Source organism: Bos grunniens, chromosome 19 (assembly GCF_055505025.1).
Source record: "Bos grunniens cultivar Pamir isolate PY7600 chromosome 19, Bosgru_T2T1.0, whole genome shotgun sequence".
In the NCBI taxonomy this organism is placed as follows: Eukaryota; Metazoa; Chordata; class Mammalia; order Artiodactyla; family Bovidae; genus Bos; species Bos grunniens.
Window position 1 is genome coordinate 50,988,745 of NC_141183.1, and position 23,279 is coordinate 51,012,023.

At 36.6% G+C, this 23,279-nt stretch overlaps 1 protein-coding gene across 3 annotated transcripts in view; it reads right to left on the reverse strand.

Moving 5' to 3' along the window:
* APPBP2 (amyloid beta precursor protein binding protein 2) overlaps nucleotides 1–23,279 on the reverse strand; it is a 133,591-nt gene that overhangs the window by 13,885 nt on the left and 96,427 nt on the right. For 2 of the 3 annotated variants that reach the window (XM_086360505.1, XM_086360504.1), the window contains exons 4-9: nucleotides 20,776–20,899; nucleotides 7,830–7,998; nucleotides 3,840–3,929; nucleotides 1,428–1,495; nucleotides 1,242–1,347; nucleotides 252–376 (exon numbers count right to left, since the gene is read on the reverse strand). In XM_086360505.1, coding sequence (XP_086216631.1) covers nucleotides 252–376; nucleotides 1,242–1,347; nucleotides 1,428–1,495; nucleotides 3,840–3,929; nucleotides 7,830–7,998; nucleotides 20,776–20,899 — 682 coding nt within the window. Of the gene's footprint in view, nucleotides 1–251; nucleotides 377–1,241; nucleotides 1,348–1,427; nucleotides 1,496–3,839; nucleotides 3,930–7,829; nucleotides 7,999–13,398; nucleotides 14,206–20,775; nucleotides 20,900–23,279 lie in introns of those variants that run through there. The other variant, XM_086360506.1, reaches the window with a different exon arrangement.

Here is a 23,279-nt window from a genome sequence, read left to right on the forward strand (position 1 = left end):
AAAAGACATTTTATATGATGATACAAAAGTCTCAATGTCAAACCACATACGCTCTAAATGAATGGCTTATAAATTGGGATGATTTTAAATGACTTAAAGAACATTTTAGGGATCTTGTTAAAGTTCCAGGAGGACAACTTTAATCCATTAATTTATACATGAAATAGTACTGTGTTAGGGAAAAAGCAAAGCAAAACAAAACAAAATAGCAATAGCATTTAATTCCTCATGAAAAGGAAAGTAGAACTTACAGCGCATTGTCAAATTTCCCAGAGCTATACTGGTGAACATAAGAGGAATACGCCAAGTCTTCATGAGCTGTTGCTACGTGAATATTTTTGCCACCAAACACTGACTGCCGAATGTCAAGGGCTGCCTGAAAGAGTCAAGAAAATAACTGATAATACTGTGAATGCTTAGAAAACACTACCTAGTTAAATTAAGTAGTCTAGTGACCTAAATATATATTTTATATACTCAACCCCATCAGTTTTGGAAAAAAGTTCTGCTGTAGTTAGAGCACATGTATGCTTAGTGGCTTCAGTCGTGTCCGACTCTCTGCGACCCCATGGACCATGGCCTGCTAGGCTCCTCTGTCCATGGGATTCTCCAGGCAAGAATATTGGAGTGGGTTGCCATTTCCTTCTCCAAATTTACACAACAGAACATAAAAGTCACTCACGGCTTGATTTTCTGAAGAGTAAGTCTGAATTAAAAGGCAATGGCTTACTAATAAAAGTCATTCACGTGTCTTAGGAATTACATTAGTGTTTTTTCTCTATATCCTTTTCAGAAATAAACTATAAAATCAGGGATACCTTGTCCAGAGTGATGGCATAACAAATCATGTACCTAAGATTGACTAAGGCCTAAAATAACTGTTATCTACCCTTCTTGCTACTACAAAGGCACTATAATGATTTGTGCTAAAGTAACAACAAAGACATCATCTGGGTAAATGAAAAAATTGAAAACTACTAAATACTGACCCACAACTCCAAACTTTTTCCCTACATGAGCCTCTTTGATTCCTAAAACAGTAAGTCTTAAGAAGTTTTACTTCTTTAATTCCTAAAGAAGTTAAGTTTTACTTCTGTTATTATTTAGTAAAATAATGGTGTGCCATATATGAGAAGGGGCTCCGAAAAAGTTATTTTTTGAGAGTAGTTTATACACCATAAACAAATTATAGGTCAGCAAGTCAATTTAGGTTGAAAGAAAAAGTGTAACTATTAACATACCTGATAAATTGCAACAGACTGACAGATATTATCTACATTGAGTAAGTAGAACCCATAATCTAGCAGTGTATCAGAATATTTTGGGTGTTTGGATCCAAAATGATCCCTATAAAAAGATACAAAACTATTAGGATATAAAGTAGAGAGAGACAATTTTAAATGGTATTTTTAATAACAATCACGTACCGTGCCAAATACACTGCATGTTTAATTAACTGCTCTGCTTTCTTAAATTCACGTTTTACAACACAAGCCTAAAGATGAAATGAAAAATTGTTAAATAACTCACAAACAGTTAATGAATGTGTTAAAACAAATACGATTTATATATTCAAACTACAATGGTTAAAAAGAAAAAAACATCTTCAAACATAAATAGAATGGATCTATTTGTAATTTCTTTCCTTCCAAGTATTTGAAAATTCCATTATAAACAGATGTGTATATATCCTGAGTAATTATAAAACTTAAAATTTTCAGTCATGCCCAGAACTAAACTGTTATAACAAAGGTATCTTAAAAAGCTCATATATTCCCATTCTTACATGTTATTAAAATAGTGGGGGGGGGGGGGGAGGGGGTTTGCCTGTATATTTTTGAGATTAATTCTTTGTCAGTTGCTTCATTTGCTATTATTTTCTCCCATTCTGAAGGCTGTCTTTTCACCTTGCTTATAGTTTCCTTTGTTGTACAAAAGCTTTTAAGTTTAATTAAGTCCCATTTGTTTATTTTTGGTTTTATTTCCATTACTCTGGGAGGTGGGTCATAGAGGATCCTGCTATGATTTACATCAGAGAGTGTTTTGCCTATGTTTTCCTCTAGGAGCTCTATACTTTCTGTTCTTACATTTAGATCTTTAATCCACTTTTGAGTTTATTTTTGTGTGTGGTATTAGGACGTGTTCTAGTTTCATTCTTTTACAAGTGGTCGACCAGTTTTCCCAGGACCACTTGTTAAAGAGATTGTCTTTTCTCCATTGTATATTCTTGCCTCCTTTGTCAAAGATAAGGTGTCCATAGGCGTGTGGATTTATCTCTGGGCTTTCTATTTTGTTCCACTGATCTATATTTCTGTCTTTGTGCCAGTACCATACTGTCTTGATGACTAGCTCTGTAGTCTAGGGAAAAAAAAAAAAAAAACTAAATGAAATACATTGCTTAGCTCTACTAAGCAATGTCCTGGGTGTTTTACATGCTCTGCTTCATTTAATGAAAGGAAAACTCTACAAGTAAGGTCTCTTCAAAATTCCCATTTTAAAGAGAATGAAACTGAGGCACAGAGACATTAATGAAGTTAATAGTATTTCAAAGAGGTGCTTTTTGGTGAGCGTATTTATCTATACGTAGAAAACTTCATGGGAAAGGGCATTTTCCATCTAGATTGTTGGGGAACAAACCTGCTTTCAATTCTATCTATTAAAAAAATTAAATATGTTATTTACATCTAAAAATAAATAAATAAAATAAAATAGTGGGGGGTGGGGTGGGGGGAGAGGGTTCACCATTATTTCCTAAAGTACTTATTTATATCCCAGTAGCTTAAAACTATCTGGAAGTTTTCCATCTAATAATCTTTAAATGTACAGAATTCCAAGTATTCCTATTACTTCTTAAAATGTTCTGATTCATGGGAAAGTCAGTAGACTTTAAGTATCATTTAAATACAGAAATATAAATCTTGCACATAAATTAAGCTGTTTTTATACTAAATGCATATTCAATGTTTTAAATTAAAAAACATATTACTGTCTCTTCTAGCTCTAATGATTACCTGAATATTTATGCTATTTACTTGCTCTAAAATGACTTAATAAATTTTATAGAAATCTTAAGACTCTTCTAAATCTGTCATTTTAGAAAAATTCCTCTAACTGAAATTTCCGTAAGTAAAACCAGCCAAAGTGGAATATTCAAAATGGAAAAGCTCTGGGAAATACTATATCTGAAAATTATATCAATGCTTTAAAGCTTCAGTTTACTAAAGCAGCAATTTAAAAATATTACTAAATGATTTCAAAGACTTAATTCATTCTGTTTTTTTTACCCAGTAAGAAGAAACACCATGTAAGTATTGCCTATCAGGTCAAGAACAGAAAGCTATCACACTGTGAGACTGCAATACTGTGACTGAAAGGTTTAATACTAGGATATCCTTTAGCAGAAAAGTGACCGAAGCCCATACAATCATGGCATAAGGAATTCAGGTTGCTGTAAAGGTTTAAGAAGAAGCCAGATTCCTGAAACTGAGCAGAAAAATTTAGAAAATAGATGTTGGTATCCATGAGTATGCAACACTTAATTTTTTAAATAGCAGGTGGTGGCTGTTGCTGTTCAGTCACTCAGTTGTGTCTGATTCTTTGCGACCCCATGGACTACAGCCCACCAGGCTCGTCTGTCCCTGGGATTCTCCAGGCAAGAATACTGGAGTGAGCTGCCATTTCTTTCTTCAAAAGATCTTCCCAGATCAGGGATTAAATCTGTGTCTCCTGCACTGGCAGGCAGAGCCACCAGGGAAGCCCCCAAACAGCAGGTTAATTAACACAAATTTGAAGCTTATTAAACTCTATAATCCATTTAATAATTTTAACATTATATTTACCTTAGAAGCTTGTCTTAAAACATCCACCACGACTTTGACTGGTAAGCTTGTTGTGATTTCTTTCATTGCCTCAATGCACCATTTGTATGCCTAAAAAAATTTACAGAAGAGCAAACCCTGTGATGTATCAAATTGACAGTATTCAATGAAATGCTTAAGAATTTTTCCCGCAAGCTTTCAAGTACCTGAATAAGGAAGACACACAAAATATTTACACTTAAAATTTCCTCTCAGAGGCTGAGTTTTCTTTAAAGTATGCTTGTTACATTTTTCTTTGGATATGTGACACACATTCAGGACATCAGAAGCATGTTCTTTCTGTCCCAGAGCCTCTGCACATACCATTTCCTCTGCCTTACGATACATCCCCCTCCTTCCTCCAACCCCCTAAACCACCTAAGCTGTCCTTCAGGTTTCAGCTCCGGACAAGGTTTCCTGTACTTTCCTCCCCCTACTGTAACACTTCTTTGTGATATTGTTCTACTACAATCGCTTGTGTAGTTGGGTGCTCACTTTGTGCTAGCTATTGTTCTAAGCATTTTATGTGCAGTGATACAGTTAACCAACACAACACCTCTTTGAGACAGTGTCACACAATGTGCTAGGGCCTAGGTATCTAGTAGGGGACAAAAATAGAATGTCGTTCATCCCCTAGTGCTTAGTAGGGTGGAGGGTGGGGAAGCAAAATGAATTATTCTGGATAGTAAGAACTGCTTCAAGGAAACAAAAAGTATTACAAAAGGATCATAAAAATGTGGGGAAAACCACCTGAAAATTAGAAAGTAAACATTTGTTTTCTTCTATAAGCTTCCATCTCTTTCATTCCACCTAAAAGATGTTAACTCTTCAGAAGCAATTTTGATGCAAAAACAAAACAGGAAAAAATAAGCAAAAATGATTTGGGTTAAAAAACACCTGGTTTGTAAGATACTAAATAAGCTGATTTTGCCCCAGTAAGAATGTAAAATCTGTGGTAAATTGTAATACTGCTTTTAAAATATTTACTGCCCCTCTTTGAGGAAAGATACGGAGAAGGCAGTGGCACCCCACTCCAGTACTCTTGCCTGGAAAATCCCATGGATGGAGGAGCCTGGTAGGCTGCAGTCCATGGGGTCGCTAAGAGTCGGACACAACTGAGCGCCTTCACTTTCACTTTTCACTTTCATGCATTGGAGAAGGAAATGGCAACCCATTCCAGTGTTCTTGCCTGCAGAATCCCAGGGACGGGGGAGCCTGGTGGGCTGCCATCTATGGGGTCGCATGGAGTAGGGCATGACTGGAGCGACTTGGCAGCAGCAGCAGCAGCTTGAGGAAAGATAAACTTCCCTTTCACATTAAGATTTCCTTTGGCCAAAATATTAATTAAAATATAAGCAGAGTTCATGTGAAATGTGCCATTTCTAGGAGAAAGCTTCAAGAACCAGTAATTCCTTCCCCATACTGTTTTTGCCTTTGCTCCAATGCTGGTAAAGTTCTAGACAGAGGCCGCTCCACAACATGTGGGTTTTGATCAACGTGTAGATATGATGTGAAGCAGAGCCACAGACAGACCAAGACATGAAGCAACATGAGCAAGGAATCAACTGGTGTTATTCCAAGTCAGTGCTGTTTGGAGGTTGGTATTATCTTGGTATATCCTAGACTATATGGACTCAGAGCAGAATATGGTGATAATGCATCAAACTATATCCTCAAGATTTGTGTACTTTTCTGTAGGTATCAATGACAAATTTATAAACTATCAAAATTACACGAGAAACATCTCTAGACTTAAATGTTCCTCATGAATGTGCAGCGAATTCCAAAGATCATGAATAAAATATAGTATGTTGCTGTTGGTTGCTAAGTCGTGAATGATTCTTTTGCAGCCCCATGGATTGTAGCCCATTACGTTCCTCTGTTTATGGTATTCTCCAGGCAAGAATACTGGGGTAGGTTGCCATTTCCTTCTCCAGTATAACACCCCCCAATTCAAATGTTCAGAAAGAAAAAAACTGTCACTTAAACAGTAACTGCTGGTAAATAAAGTGGAAACTGGTGAATAAAAGATATTTCTGTTCCACTGAATACACTGTTGAGTCTGGACAGAAGAAGATGGGCCTGGAGCTGAGTACAGGAGTAAAAAATGGCAAGACATGATTTACTTTACAGAACAGAAAGAAGGATGCAGGGGAGTATGAGAAACAGAGATGAAAAGAAACAATGAAAGAGCAATCAGAGACGGCCAAGATGAGGAGGGCATATGTGGAGAGATAAAGGATGGTCATGGTGGGGCACCTAAAGAACTTTTTTTTTTTAGCCATGCCTCATGGCTTGCAGGATCTTAGTTCCCTCACCAGGGACTGAACTTGGGTCCTCTGCAGTGGAAATGCCAAAGTTCTAACCACCAGACGCCAGGGAATTCCCAGAAGAACTTTTCAGGCAGGCAAATACCATTGCTGTTTACTTCATTCTCATTTCCATAAAGGCTGTCCACACAAAGGCCTTTTGTGAATGGGGTTCTTTGTTTTTGGTGTGTAAAACAACAGAAAAGGGCCAAATTCTATATCTAGACTGACACGCTTGGGAACAGTTACTGCATAAAAGGGGCAGCAAAACAATTCATCAACAGAACTAATTCAGCAGACACAAGAATTCAGCATCAAAAAGAACCAGAAAAAATATATAAACCTCCTGAGAAAATGCAGGCATGCTGATTAGGATTTTAGATTTTAACAAATAAGCTTGATGACTAAAAAAAGTTTCCCCCCAACTTTACTGAAGTATAATTGACAAAAATTGTATATATTTAAATTGTACAAGATTTGATATACATACATACTGTGAAATGAGTATCACAATCAATCTAATTAACACATGCATCACCTCAGTGTTCTCTTTTTTTATGTGTGATGAGCACATTTAAGAGCTATTCTTAGGAAACTTCAAATATACATATAGTATTAACTACAGTCAGCATGCTATAATTAGATCCTCAGCACTTACTCATCTTAGAATGAAATATTAAGCTTTGAAAAATAGTTAATGTAAACGATGAGGCATGCCTCTTAGAACAGCCAAAATCTACAACACTAACATCAAATGCTGGCAAGGGTATGGAGTAACAGGAGTTCTCACTTCTTCCTGGTGGGAACGTATGCTGGTAGAGACAATCTGGCAGTTTCTTAAAAAACTTAACAAACTCTCACCATACACTTCAACAAGTTCAACACTTCCAACATTCTTTGATAATGCCTTCTTTGATAAATATTAAAAGTGGGATGATCCTAGCTTTGGGGTTGTAAACATCACTTTACAGTTATTCTAGAATTCTCTAATTTCACTTCTAATGGTAACTTTCCTTTAAATGTGGAACATATATATATATATTTACATTGCAGGGCAAAAATTGACATTAGGGCAATTTTAAAATATTAAAGCTAAATGACAGCTATCTGACAGTGCAAAATAATTATGATATTCCTCCATAAATAAAGTAACCTTGTAAAAGAGTTAAGCCCACACAGTTCACTTTTCAACTATGTATTCATTAGCACCAAAGCCTTAATTTAACAGTATAAAGCCAAAATGGAGGCTACTACTTTCTGATAACTCAGAGATAGAAGCAAAACAATGCAATTAAAGTATAAATAAAATCTAGGTTCCCAATGAAATGAATGCCTTCAATTTATGAGAGTTCACCCAGAGCTACACAACCAATAATAAAGCACCCACTAAAGGTTCATTTAACAGAGCACGCTGTCAAAATAATTTAGGCAGAAGTACATTTAGTCAAATTAAAAACAAACGTAAAATTGTACATGTGTATGTTTAAAATCCATCTCACAGAATACTCCTTTGCCTATTTAAAATATTCCATTACAAATGTATATTGCTTTAAGTAAACCCATTATTTGAAAATGAGATTAAGACAGATATGAGGTTATATGACTTATTTTCAGCTTAACAGATACTTACTGGTTATAATGAAATATACTTCAAAACACTCACCTCATCATAGTGACTTTTTGCAAACAGGAGTGCACACAGTTCTCCATAGAGTGCAGCTTTGTTTGCTTGCTGGCCATGTTTTGAGAGTTTATCCATATATGTCTGAGCTAACTTAAACGTTTCTTCACCCAAATGGTATTTGCAGTTTCCATTTCGCACATGAAGCAATCTGCAATTGCACAAATAATATGAGCCTATTTCTGATAGCTATTTTCTGTATGGTAGACTTGGTAACCTCTTACAGATGGCTACATAGCACCCAAATGAGTTAAGGTCACCAGACAGAAGAAACGAGGCACTACTGGAAAACAACTGTCTGGCCCAAGCTGGGACTGACTACACACAGAAAGAAGTGTATGTTCATCCCAGAAAGCTACCGGTGATTAATCTGATCCAATGTTGATTCCTTATCCTCTCTAAATATTTTGTATACTTTGTGCACTTGTCATGTACTACATGTATTACTTAAAACTCTCTCTGTTTCAAATCCCAAAGTAATACAGTTTTATTATAAGAGATCTGGAAAATAATGAAGACAATAAAGATCAACATGAAATCCTATTACCTATCATTACTTTCCATTCTTTTTTCTAGTATATTCTGCAACCTTTTTGTTGCTTTATAAAAATGCTTAATTCAATTATCTTTCTAGTAAGATAAGTTCACTGAAAACTGTGGTACTGCCAGTTCTTTCTTTCATAACCTTTATCCTCTATGATGGAAAAATACAGAATTTTTTACACACAAGTATCTGCAAAACCATGCTGATTATCTAGTGATATGTAAGAGTAGTAAAATGCTTTAGGTCAGACTGAGGTCAAGATAGCAACAGGGTATACATCTGTACGAACCACATATGAGACAGAACACTGTGAGGACCTGACATATATTTAAGAATCTATTATGATGTTGGCTAAAACATTATGTCCATATATCATGCCAATATAATTTTATGAAAATGCTCAGCTCTGAGAGGGAACAAGGTATAAACATCATTTAAAAGAAAACCAAGTGGAAAATAAATAAATGAATGAAAACCAAGTTAAAAAAAAAAGAGAAAGAAAACCAAGTATGGAGAGGTTAGGAAGCATTCTTCAGGAGTATTAAACGAAACCCAGATACTTAATATCTAACTTTTATATCTATTCCAAAAATACTAACATATCAATGACCCAAGATGAGAGAGATGGTAACAATCTTCTGATCTCTAGCTTTCTGTTGTATAGTCAGGAAAAAAGAGAGTAATTTTACTATTGTTTTTTAAAAAGTGAAGTATAGTTGATTTACTATATTGTATTAACATAATTCCCTATGCTATACAGTAAGACCTGTTGTTTATCCATTCTATATACACCAGTTTGCATCTGCCAATCCCAAACTCCCAATTCATCCTTCTCCCTCCCCCCAGGCAATCACCAAGCTATTCTAAAAGAGAGTACTTTGGGGGACTTTCCTGGTGGTCCAGTGGTTAAGACTGTGTGTGCTCCCAAGGCAGGGGGCCCAGGTTTGATGCCTGGCCAGGGAACTAGATCCCATATGCTGCAAAGAAAGATCCGACATGCCACAAGTAAGACCCAGAGTAGGCAAAAATAAAGAGTAATTCTGAATCATCAGGATTATTCAATAAGGTGGAACATTACACAATGTGCATCCTTCCAACACTCACCATACAATTAACTGCTTTTAGAAAAGACTAAAACCCTCATATAAAACAACACAGTATATCACTCTAATGGCAGAAAACAAAGAGGAACTAAACAGCCTCTTGATGAAGGTTAAAGAGGAAAGTGAAAAAGATGGCTTTAAAACTCAACATTCAAAAAACTAAACCATGGCATTCAGTCCCATCACTTCATGGCAAATAGATGGGGGACAAGCTGAAACAGTGATGGATTTTCTTGTGCTCCAAAATCACTGTGACTACATATAGCCACAAAATTAAAAGATGCTTGCTCCTTGGAAGAAAAGCTATGATAAACCTAGACAGTGTATCAAAAAGCAGAGACATCACTTTGCTGACAAAGGTCTGTATGTATAGTCAAAGCTATGGTTTTTCCAGTAGTCGTGTATAGACCGGGGACTTGGACCATAAAGAAAGCTGAGTGCCAAAGAACTGATGCTTTTGAACTGTGATGGTGGAGAAGACTCTTGAGAGTCCCTTAGACTGCAAGGAGATCAAACGAGTCGATCCTAAAGGAAATCAACCCTGAATACTCACCGTTAGGACTGATGCTAAAGCTGAAGCTCCATTACTTTGGCCACCTGATACCAAGAGTCAAATAAGACCCTGATATGGAGAAAGACTGAGAGAAAGAGGAGAAAGGGGTGGCAGAGGATGAGACGGTTAGAAAGCATCAATGACCCAATGGATATGAGTCTGAGCAAACTCTGGGAGATAGTGAAGGACAGGGAGGCCTGACCTGCTGCAGTTCATGGGGTCGCAAAGAGTGATGACTAAACAACTGAACAACAGCAACAAGGTTAATCCAACATTCTGAATGAAGTACCTTCCATGATACCAAATTTCTTTTTTTCCCCCATTTATTTATCTTAGTATTTATTTGGCTGAACAGGTCTGAGTTGCAGTATGTGGGATGTTTACTTGTGGCATGCAGGATTTTTTTTTTTCTCTCTTAGCTGTGGTGTGCAGGATCCAGTACCCTGACCAGGGACTGAACCTGGGCCTCCTGTACTGGCAGCATGGAGTCTTACCCACTGATCACCAGGGAAACCCCAAAATTTCAACTTGAAGAAAAAATATATGTAATTATCAGATGAGTTGATTGGATTTATATTTTAAACCAGAAATATAAAAGTAGAAAAAAATATGTTTTGGTATACAGACTTTTCATGCTAAAGTAATACAAAATTAAGAGACACTGTCACTTGACAAATTGCTCATTTAATAACCCAGAGTTTGCAATGATCCCTGCCACAACGAAAAAAAAGTGAAATCTAGTAAAGAGAGAAAGAATTTATGACCATCAGGAGCTTCATTCTAACTATGCAGGCAATATATAATGGGGAAGACAGCCTTTGCAATAAATGGTGTTGAGACAATTAGACAGTAACCCACAAAATAATCAAACTGGACTACCTGCTCATACTATACACAAAACTAAATTCAAAACAGATTAAAGGCCTAATGTAAGACCTGAAACCATAAAACTTCTAGAAGAAAACATAGGTAGTAAGCTCTCTAACATCAATCTTAGTAATTTTTTTTGTCTCCTCAGGCAAGGGAAACAAGAGCAGAAGTAAATACATGGGAACACATAAAACTAAAAAGCTTTTGCACAGCAAGGAAATTATCAAAAACCAATTCAGATCACCTATGGAATTGGAGAAGATACTTGCAAACAATGTATCTGTAAGGGGTTAATATCCAAAATATACAAAGAATCCACACATTACCAAAACAAAGAACCTGATTAAAAAATGGACAGAAGTTCCTGGGTATTCATCCAAACAAAAACATTAATTAGAAAAGAGGTATGCACCCCTATGCTCACTGCAGCATTATTTACAATAGCCAAAATATGGGCGCTACCGAAGCGCCCATCAATAGATGAATGGATAAAGAAGATGTGGTATATATACACAATGGAGTATTAGTCATAAAAAGGAATGAAACCTTGCCATCTACAATAACATGGATGGACCTAGAGGGTATTATGTTAAGTGAAATGAATCAGAGTGAAAGACAAATACTGAATGACTTCACTTATACTTGCAATCTAAAAAACAAATGAACATTACAAACAGAAACAGAGTTACAGACAGAGAATGAGCAGGTGGTTGCCAGAGGGGAATGGGGTACAGAAAGAAACACGTGAAGAAGGTTGAGAGGTTCAAACTTCTCGCTGCAGGAGTCACAGGTATGTCATTTACAATATGGAGAATATTGTCAATAAGTCTGTAAAATCTCTGTATGGTCACACAATGTAACTATAGACTTATCTGGTGATCATTTTGAGTTATATAGAAATATTGAATCACTATGTTGTGTAACAGGAACTAACAAGAGTATTGTGGATCAATTATACGTTAAAAACAAACCCATGGAAAAAGAGATCAGATTTGCGATTAGCAAAGGGGGGAGGTAGGGGGAGAGGAAGTGGACAAAGGCACACAAAAGTTACTATTTCCAGTCATAAGTATGAGGGATGTTAATTTAATGATAAAAGAACATTACTGTATGTTAAACATATAAAAGTTGTTAAGTGTCAATCCCAAGAATTTTCATCACAAGGAAAAAATTTTTTGTATTTCTTTAATACTGAACCTACATGAGGTAACAGATGCTCCTTAAACTTGTGATAATCACTTCACAATGTATCTAAGTCAAACCACTGTGTTGCACACCATCTTGAATGTATACAGTACTGTATCTCAGTTACATCTCAGGACAACTGGAAGGGAAAGAACTTCATTCTAGTGGGGAATGGTGTATTAAGGTAGGCAGACAGACATCAATAAGTAAGACGATAAATGCTATGAAGACGATAAAAAATAGGGTTATATGATCAAAACCTTCTTAAAGGAGGGGCTTAGGGCAGACAGAAGAATTCTCCTCTGTCTGTAGATATAACATCTGAGCTGACACTTAAATGTAAGAGGTAATCATGTGCAGATCTTGGGAAACATGTTCCAAACGAGTGCAAAGGCCCTGAGAAAGGGAAAATAATTCTATCATAAACAAAGAATAGTAAGAAAGCCAACATGCCTGGAATATCATGAATAATGGATTATGTGAAGAGAGATAAAAGTAGAGAAAAGTGAAAGTGAAAGTTGCTCAGTCCTGTCTGATTCTTTGCGACCCCATGGACAATATGGTCCATGGAATTCTCCAGGCCAGAATACTGGAGTGGGTAAGCCCTTCCCTTCTCCAGGGGATATTCCCAACCCAGGGATTGAACCCAGGTCACCCACATTGCAGGCAGATTCTTTACCAGCTGAGCCACAAGGGAAGCCCGAGACTACTGGAATGGGTAGCCTATCCCTTCTCCAGCAGATCTTCCTGATCCAGGAATCGAACCAGGGCCTCCTGCATTGCATACCAACTGAGCTATCAGGGAAGTCCAAAGTAGAGAAAACAAAGATTTTTATAGGGTCTAATTTGACATAGTAAGGCACTCTGGCTGCAAAAGTGAGTGAGATTATTTATGCCGTAGGACAACACAGTCTAATAAAACCAACTGAAATGTTCCATATCTGCTCTACTCAATTTAGTAGCCACAAGTGGCTAATGAGTATCTGAAATATGCCCAGTGTGACTTAGGACTGACTTTTAATTCTTAATGTTAAATAGTCACATGTGGTTAATGGTTACCATATTAAATAGTAAAATTTTAGAAAGACAGCTGTGGTTATAGTGTGCAGAATGGATTACAGTAAAGCCAAGACTGGAGGTAAGGCAACCCACAACATAAGATATTACAACAGTCCAGGAAAAAAAAAAAAAAAACCTTGAGAAAAAAGGACTGGTATAAGAAAATACAGATTTGATAGTTATCCAAATAGCTGAACGAGGAAAAAAAATTAAATTTAGAGAATGAAACATGCTCACCAGTCATTTCTACAATACTAGTAACTGCATTTCCAGCAAACTTCACTGTAGGTAGTCTCCCTAAAAGTAAGTTTCTGAAAATTAGTAATTGGAATATGATGGGGGTAGCAAACTAAGTATTTCATGCTAGAAAAAGCACAGCTTGATATTTTCTCCAGTCTCTGCTGATTATCTATTGAAACAAAAGGGCAAACTCAACATATGTAGACTCTTCAGGGTCTGTGTGTTCATCTGGGCTTACAATGAGCAGGATGCAGGATCCAAGAAACTTCTGGTGCAACCAAGGATCTAATTCTATCGCAGTGTTCAGCCTAAGGAAAAGGCAGGCTCTCAAGGTTCTCCAAACGTGGCATAACCATTAAGCACAGTCTTTATTTTAATATTTTTTAAAGATAGATTTTATTTTTTAGAGCCGTTTTAGATTCACAGCAAAACTGAGAAGATAAACAGACTTCCCGTATACCCACAGTCCCACGATATTTTATTTTTATGACAACATAAAATCATAGCTACTTGATTAATAGCTATTATCAAAAGCAACCATTTAATTAATTAAGTTACTCATTGTTTGAAGTGGAAAATATACAAATCTAAAAGCCACACTACTTCCCTGATAGCTCAGTTAGTAAAGAATCTGCTTGCAATGCAGAAGACCCTAGTTCGATCCCTACGTCAGGAAGATCCCCTGGAGAAGAGAAAGGCTACCCACTCCAGTAGTCTAGCCTGGAGAATTCCATGGACAGTATATGGGGTCGCAGAGTCAGACACGACTCAGCGACTTTCACTTCACAACCCCTGGTCAAAGGCCACTAGTTTATAAATATATTTCTATAAGATTGAGCAAGATAACTAGTTTTAGACAGACATGACCAAAGTATGTTAAAAGTAAACGTGAAGGGGGAAAAAAAATTCTCTCCCGCTCATCCAAGTGTATTTTTTAATGAATCATCTTGCATTTCCATAACACTTTCATCACCCCAGACACTCTATAATATACAATAGCTTCCCATTCTCTCTGTATATCCCCCAGCTGCTGGTAACCTCAATCTACCTGTTTCTATAAATTTATCTATTCTAGATATTTAAGTAAAATCATACAGTATTTGTGATTTTGTATCTGTCATATTTCACTTAGAATATTACTTTCAAAACTCACCTATATTGTAGCATATATCAAAATTGGTTGAATATTATTTTGCTGTATATCCACAACTGACTCTTGAACAATTTGGAGGTTGGGGCACTGACCCTTTAGGGCAGTAAAGAAAAAAAAAAATTCTCATATAAGTTTACAGTCAGGCCTTTGTATCCATGGATTCAACCAACAGTAGACCATGTAGTACTGTATTATGTATGTACTGAAAAATAATCTGTGTATTAAGTGGACACTCAACAGTTCAAACCCATGTTGCTCAAGGGTTCTTTTGTCGGCGGATACTTGAGTCATTTCTACGTTCTGACCAGTGTGAAACATTGTGCAATGATCACTAGCATACAGTTACCTGTTTGCATCCCAGTTTTCAATTCTTTGGGATATATATACCTAGGGCTGAAACTGCTGGGTAATATGGTAATTTTTGTGTTCATCTTTTAAAAAAAACACCAAACTATTCCATAGCAGCTGCTCCGTTTTACATTCTCATTAGCAATGCATGAGGATTCTAGTTTTGCCACATTTTTTTAAAAATTATTTTTAAAATTTTCCTTCTGGTCCTGGACTTTTCTGATTTCTGATTCAATCAATTTGCTCTAGATTTCATTAAGAATTTCTATTTTTTTCTTGGGTCAGTTTAGGTAACTCTGTATTTCTAATAAATACCTATCTGGTGTGGTTTTAATTTTAAATGGGGGAGCAAAGCACTGTGAGAGGAGACAGATAACTGCTGGTTCCCTAACCAAGGCATTTTCCTTATCTCATGCTTATTGGTAGAACCCTGATTTTGTGAGGCACTGACTCCTTTCTTGTAGGACTCATGAGTAAATCATTAGTTTAAGCCGATCGTTTAAGCCAATCCTAACATAGCGATCCTATTCAGATTGCCAGTGACTGATTCAGAGGTAAACAAATGATCTAGCTCTGCCTAATGAGACACAAGAGGTCAGCTTGGTGGTTTCCAAGAAAGGCTCTTTTGTCATCAGAGATAAAATACAGTCTTTCTTCTGCTGGACAATGCGGAATCTGCATGGGATACCTCAAACCACAGGAGCATTCTTACAACCACTGGAGATTAGAGGAGTGAAAAGATGGGGAAAACCTAGTACCCTGATAACCTCTATGAATTCTGAATTAACCTACTTTGGAGATACTTGACTTTTACATATATTTTTAAAATCAAATTCTTTGTATTTTTATAGTGTACTGCTTACGTGCCTATGCGTGTGCATGCTCAGTCAGGTCTGACTCTCTGTGACCCCATGGACAGTAGCCCGCCAAACTCCTCTGTCCAAGCCATAGAGGGCTGATACCTGGGTTTGTGACCTTTTTGTTTGTGGATTGTACGTTTTATTATCAACATCCTTTTTAATTAACTAATGGGTTTTTTATACTGAATTCTGCTTTTATTGTTGATATTACTGTTTGAGGCTATTTTCTTTTAACAGTATATAGCCGGGTTTCATTTTTTCACCTTCTTGGCAGTCACTGTCTCTAGAGAGGGGAATTGAGCCCGTTTACATGTACTGTAATGCCACTTGTATTTGATTTTATTTCACATTTTTCATTTATCATACTTAGTTATGTCCTCTATTCTCTTTGCTTGTATCTTGCTTGGACAAGTCTTCAATCGTTCTTACCACTCTACTCTCACTATTCTAATTTGGAATGTCTATCATGTTTTTCCATTAATCAATTTATTAAATACCCCTCCCTAAGCACTGACAATGTTTGAACATTAAATAATGACAGCCATTCATATTCCCTGCACCAAGATGAGACTTTTATAATACTTCCTTATAGTACTACATTTTTCCAAATACATACTTTTAAAATAGGCTATCATATATGCCCAGTATAAAGCAACCTGAACATAATAACATCAGCCTCCACCTTCCATCCAAAAAGGTTTTCTGCCAACGTGAACATACTAAGTTTTAGGGATATATATGATAAAATTTTGAAATCTCTAATATTTAAATCATCTTTATGTTATAAATATTTTAAACCTAAATTAAAATTTTAAAACTTTTCTTCCTTGCAATTTATGAAATGTTACTAAACTGTTCACATGCATCTTAAAACATTTATTTTCATCATCAAACTACTTTTTGAATCACCTAACAGTTTTTCAGAGTAAAACATTTTCACTTGTTTGCAAATCAGCACTTTTGAGCCTGGTATAATGTCACTAGAAATTTTATCCAAAGGCACCATCAACCATTTGCAAAGAATTAAGACCACTGGGCTTTTTCCTTCTGCCTAAGACAAGTGGACATCCATAATTTCTGCAACCAAGTCACTTAATCCATTACATTTCAAAGAAATATTCAAGAAGCCAGTTAATAAAGATACCTAACACAACTATAAGGCTATGATTTCCAGAGTAATTCTTAACGTATTAAATTCCAATACTTTCTTTCTTTTTGGCTGCATGGGGTCTTCCTTGTTGCTTGCAGGCTTTCTCTAGCTGCGGTGCGCAGGCGTCTCACTGCAGTAGCTTCTCTCATTGTGGAGCACGGGCTCCAGAGCACACAGGCTTCAGGAGTTACAGCACATGGTTTCAGGAGTTCTGACACTTGGGCTTCAGAAGTTGCCTCACATGAACTATAGAGCACAGGCTCTGTAGTTGTGGAGCATGGGCTTAGCTGCCCCAGGGCATGTGGAATCTTCCCAGACTAGGGATCGAACCCATTTCCCCTGCATTGGCAGGCAGATTCTTAACCACCGGACCACCAGGGAAGTTCTTCATTACTTTCTTAAAAAGAAAATTCGGGCAGGTTATCTCTATGAGTTTCCTGATGCTGGCACAGGCTAAGTTTTCAGGTTAACATCTCTTTCCCAAATAGTATTTTGTTGTTTAAAACAACAGACTTGAAAGAACATCACATAATAAGAGGGGCTTTGTAAGGCAACTCTTCAATTTTCAGGTGGAAAAAGAAAATCATCTTACATTTAGGTGGTAACTGAGAATTTATTTCCTTATTTTAAAAAACACTTATTTCTTTGGCTATCCCAGGTCTTGGCTGAGGCACTCAGATCTTTGATCTTCCTTGTGGTACGCTGGATCTTTCAGTTGCAGCATGTGGGATCTATTTCCCAACCAGGGACTGAACCCACACCTCCTGCACTGGGAGCTTGGAGTCTTAGCCACTGAACCACTAGGGAAATCCCTGTGTTTTCATTTCTATAATTTCCTTTTCATTTCCAGTTTGAAAAAAAAAAATCCTTATATAAGACATATTACAAATTCACAATTTGTTCTTCATGCTCTTTCTACTCCATTATGTCTAGTATATATTACAATGCTCACTATTTATCACGTTTCTACACTATCTTCCCCTACCTTGAGATTTGCTATTACTGAACTTTTGTCTGGTTAGAGAAATTTCTTGACTGTTTTCCTTAGGAAAAAGACATGGAGGTATATTTGGTCTCTATACACTTAAAAATCTGAATTTTATCCTAAATGTTGTATAGTATTTTCAGAGTAATTGAGATACTGCTATTGTCTCCTAGCTTCTAATTTCTACTTATTCTTAGATTTCAAGAAATTCATCTTCCTAGGGCTCAGGGTTCTTTCTTCAATCTAGATTCAAGTCTTTTCCTCTCGGTTTGGCAAGTTCAATTTTTCACTTAAAATCCCCAAAATATACCAAAATAATAACTGTGGTTATTTCTGGGCAGCAGGGTTACAGATCATATTTATTTTCTTCTTCATAGATTTCTGAATATTTTCAATTTGTTTGGTAATTGACACAGGCATACGCAGAACAAAATTATTAAATAGAAAAATTAAAGTAAAAGAAACTAAGTCGTGTCTTCAAGGAAAAAAACAAAGACTGAGAAATGGTACCAGGTTTGACAAGATGATTCTCCAACATCTGCTCTATACTGCTTTCATTCCACCCCAATTAGAAACTGATTTTATGCTATTAAATTTAAAAACACACTCTTAGATTAGGCTCAAAACTCCTGGGGCTGGCTAAAGGATTTCATTAGCATCTGTTCTCCAAAACAGAGTTTTCCCAACTCTAAAGCTAAGAATAATTTAATCTTTTTTTCAAACAATACTACTATAATACTAAAAATTTTATGTATGCCTATCATGACCAAGAATTTATCAAGTATAGCTGTGCAGGAGCCAATTTTATTCTGAAATTTCAAATTCTTAAGAACAAGATGTCTAGGTATACAGGCAGTAAGCTAGTGTTATAAACAGTTCTGTTTCTTGGCACAGGCTTTTTTCTACTCATATGTGTTTGTTCTAAAGACAGCCAAAACAGTAACTGAATTAAAGTAACCTATCCAATATTTTCCCCTCTCCTCCTTCCTTAATGTAGACCCATGAGTTCATTTGGAGCAGTAAAATGCACAATTAAAAACGTTCTGCTCCCTAGACCACATTATACCGGTTGGAGGATATGCAGAGTCTGTCCCAGCTTTCTAGTTTCGAAGAGAGGTAAGCAAGGAAGACAGGCCTAGGCTTCTAGGAAAACTATTTTTTCTGTCTGAAAAAAAGAACTCAGCTGGCATGAGCCTTTTGCCCTTCTCCTTGCCTGTAACATTTACAAACATAATGAGCTACATGCTAAAGTTAATAAAAAACAGGAAAGAGAAGAGGAGCCCTAGTCCTGGGAAAAAACAAAATCTTTTGGTTATATTGATGTAAAATTTATATAAGAGCCTTAAAATCAGACAGACAAGAGAAATGTTAGATATCCAAAAGAAATAAATCTGACTTCATGAGTAAAAAGCAAGCATATATAAGAAAATGTTATACCTGTAGGTCAAAAGACTGCCTGCTATGAAAGAGGAATCTACAATGACATCATACAAAATGGATTTTTAAAATTCTAAGTTAACTAGTTCATACACAAAGAAACATTTAGCTAGCCCCTAAAATCCCATGATATATAGTCAAGTCTCCTATTCCTAGGCAGAAGTGGAGAGGAAAGATGACACAGATTATTTTTTATCAGTACTACAAAGTATAGGCCCAATAACCAATCCCTTTATAGCTTCTGCACACAATTATTATTATTATTATTGGAGCTTCCCTGGTGGCTCAGATGGTAAAGAATCTGCCTGCAATGCTGGAGACTAGAGTTCGATCCCTGGGTCAGGAAGATTCCACTGAAGAAGGGAATGGCTACCCACTCTAGTATTCTTGCCTGGAGAACTCCATGGACAGAAGAACTTGGTGGGCTACAATTATTGGGGTTGCAATTATTACTATAATTTATCATAAAATATCTCTGGGCAATTGTCCTAAGCTTCTAAAATATTATTTATAACTAAGTTTCCACATTATACTTCAGGATTTGAAGTTCTGTCTAACACAAGTGAGCCCTGTATAAAACAGTATAATAACCTCAAAAGACTGAGCAGAGAGCATTAGTAAATGTTAACATAAATCAACAATGGTTTTATGTAAAAGAACCTATATTCCAGCTCTCAAGAGGTTCAGATTTAATTAACTCATTTCTAAGATACATAAGAAATATCATCACTTATTCAGTAAAAATATAATAAATTCAGTAAATTGACCAGACTCTGGTTAACTTATGACAGAATTTTCATTATTTTTTTAACTTTATTTCAACTTTCCTTTAATTTTATGTATTAAAAAAATTCTTTTAAAGAAATGTCAAATCAAATTGGGGGAGGGGGGCAAGAGAAAACCTACATGAAAACAGCTAAAACTAAATGCTACATGTACAAAAAAATAAAGATCATAAAAGCACAGAGTCCTTCTGAATTTGCTTGCCTTTAAGTATATCTGTTAAAAAATGAATTTTCAAGAAGTTATTTATAAGTAAAATATTAATCAGGTTATGTATGATTCCAGAAATGTAAACAAACATTTGTTTGTTACAAGCAAACAAAAAAACACCGAAGAAAAAAGTATATTTCTTCTCCAAGCATCCAGTGCCTAGTACAGCATTCTATAAATATTTGTTGAATGAATGAACAAACGAGGTCTATGACAAAGAAAAGAGATATATATAACACACAGTCTGGTTCATAATACTTCAATCTAAGCTGTCTGTAGCAAGATAACTCTGTTTTGGAGATGAGAGACAGGAGGCCAGACTAGTGAAACTGACACATGAATGTCATCTCAGAAGGTTGATCAAATGTTGGAGTTCGCTTAGATGAGCTAGAACTAGAAAAGCCACTAACACCATTACAGCATGTAACACAGGACCGCTCCAACTTACCTCACACAACATTCTACTGCACGAAACCAATGAGGCATCTCATCGTGTAGAGTACACAACTGAAGGCAAGACAGAAAAACCTTCTCGGCATCACTGTACCAGCCTGCATCTGAAAGAAAGCCACCTGAGGACAAGAGAAACCAAAATCTTCAGATAATTTAACAATCACCTGAAAGCATGCTTACCATGAACGTTATCTAAAATGGAAAAAACCTGTGTTTTCTAGTCCAAAACAAAGACACCAACTATGAAATTGTAAAAAAACTTTCAAACAAACTAGCGGCATTAGATCCAAGTTGACACCCTGAATAAGGAATCAAGAGTTTTAACCCTCTAAAAATTTTCCACTGACATTTTCCAGTTAATTAGCCACTATATTTAGTGATTTTTCTAACATTTTCATCATGCAGGGTTAATGTTAACTTTTCAATCAAATAAACTTCATCTTCTTACAATAAACCACATTACAGAGGACACACAGATAAAAAGAAACAGTAGTGCTAGATCATGTCAGTTTTTGTTTTTTTTTTTTTTCAAATTTTTTAATTTCAGATACACACATGCTCCCCATCCTGAACCCTCCTCCCTCCCCCCTCCCCATACCATCCCCCTGGGCCTTCCCAGCGCACCAGCCCCAAGCATCCAGCATCGTGCACTGAACCTGGACTGGCATCTCGTTTCATACATGACATTTCATATGTTTCAATGCCATTCTCCCAAATCTTCCCACCCTCTCCCACAGAGTCCATAAGACTGTTCTATACATCTGTGTCTCTTTTGCTGTCTCGTATACAGGGTTATCATTACCATCTTTCTAAATTCCATATATATGCGTTAGTATACTGTATTTATGTTTTTCCTTCTGGCTTACTTCACTCTGTATAATAGGCTCCAATTTCATCCACCTCATTAGAACTGATTCAAATGTATTCTTTTTAATGGCTGAGTAATACTCCATTGTGTATATGTACCACAGCTTTCTTATTCATTCATCTGCTGATGGACATCTAGGTTGCTTCCATGTCCTGGCTATTATAAACAGTGCTGCGATGAACATTGGGGTACATGTGTCTCTTTCCCTTCTGGTTTCCTCAGTGTGTATGCCCAGCAGTGGGATTGCTGGATCATAAGGCAGTTCTATTTCCAGTTTTTTAAGGAATCTCCACACTGTTCTCCATAGTAGCTGTACTAGTTTGCATTCCCACCAACAGTGTAAGAGGGTTCTCTTTTCTCCACACCCTCTCCAGCATTTATTATTTGTAGACTTTTGGATCGCAGCCATTCTGACTGGTGTGAAATGGTACCTCATAGTGGTTTTGATTTGCATTTCTCTGATAAAGAGTGATGTTGAGCATCTTTTCAAGTGTTTGTTAGCCATCTGTATGTCTTCTTTGGAGAAATGTCTATTTAGATCTTTGGCCCATTTTTTGATTGGGTCATCTATTTTTCTGGAGTTGAGCTGTAGGAGTTGCTTGTATATTTTTGAGATTAGTTGTTTGTCGGTTGCTTCATTTGCTATTATTTTCTCCCATTCTGAAGGCTGTCTTTTCACCTTGCTAATAGTTTCCTTCAATGTGCAGAAGCTTTTAAGTTTTTTTTTAGCAAAAAATCAAATTGCTGTCCTTCAACAGTCCTAATGCACTGAGCATCTGGGCATCACTTCCTTAGAATACTGTTCATCTTTTTTGAGGCTCATGACCCCCTCCTAGTGGTTTAATACATTTTTTGATCGTGCCAACTAGTCTTAATAGTGTCAACAGGAGCTGGGTTGAAGAAAAAATATTTTGCTCAGTCTGGTGTTTTATGTTTAATTGTGTGTAATGAAACAAATATTTTAAATGGGGAGAAGTGTGCTTTAGAATATTTCTTCTCCTAAATATGATTATTATTTTAGGGTGCTCACTAAATGACTGGATTAATGAGATTATAATATTCATATTAAGCAATCTCCTACTCATCCTCTCAACATACTGGGCATTGTGCTGGTTATTAGGCTATCATGTTTTTCAGCTTCAAACCAACCCTTCTAGGCTGTCTGATGATACACGGCTAGGACTCTATTATCACATTTCTCCTTTGCCAGTTGGTTCCCTGGTAGTCTCTACCAAAGAAGGCATTAGAGAGAAGGCTGTAAGCCTGCAGGAGTAAGAGACACTCCCCAGTACCTTCCGGTTTCTGTCAGAATGGGCTCTGCTGACAGTGCCCAAAGGTTATGCTTCTTTACTCTGGCAGTGCAATTCATCTCTGTAAGTCAATTCCAGTTGCAGATTTCCAACACTTACAGATCTAGATTCACAGTATCCCATCAAACAACTAGTCACTGAGGTGCCCCTCCTAGAGGTCAAGATTCTAGACCCACGAGCCCTCTTCTCAGAACTCTGAGGCACCCGTACCACTGGAGCAGGATCCCAGCTTTGCGATGACCGGGCGGCTTGTGGGATCTTAAGTTTAAAAACCTTTGAACTGTATACTTTGACTGGGTAAACTGCATGCCCCATGAAGTA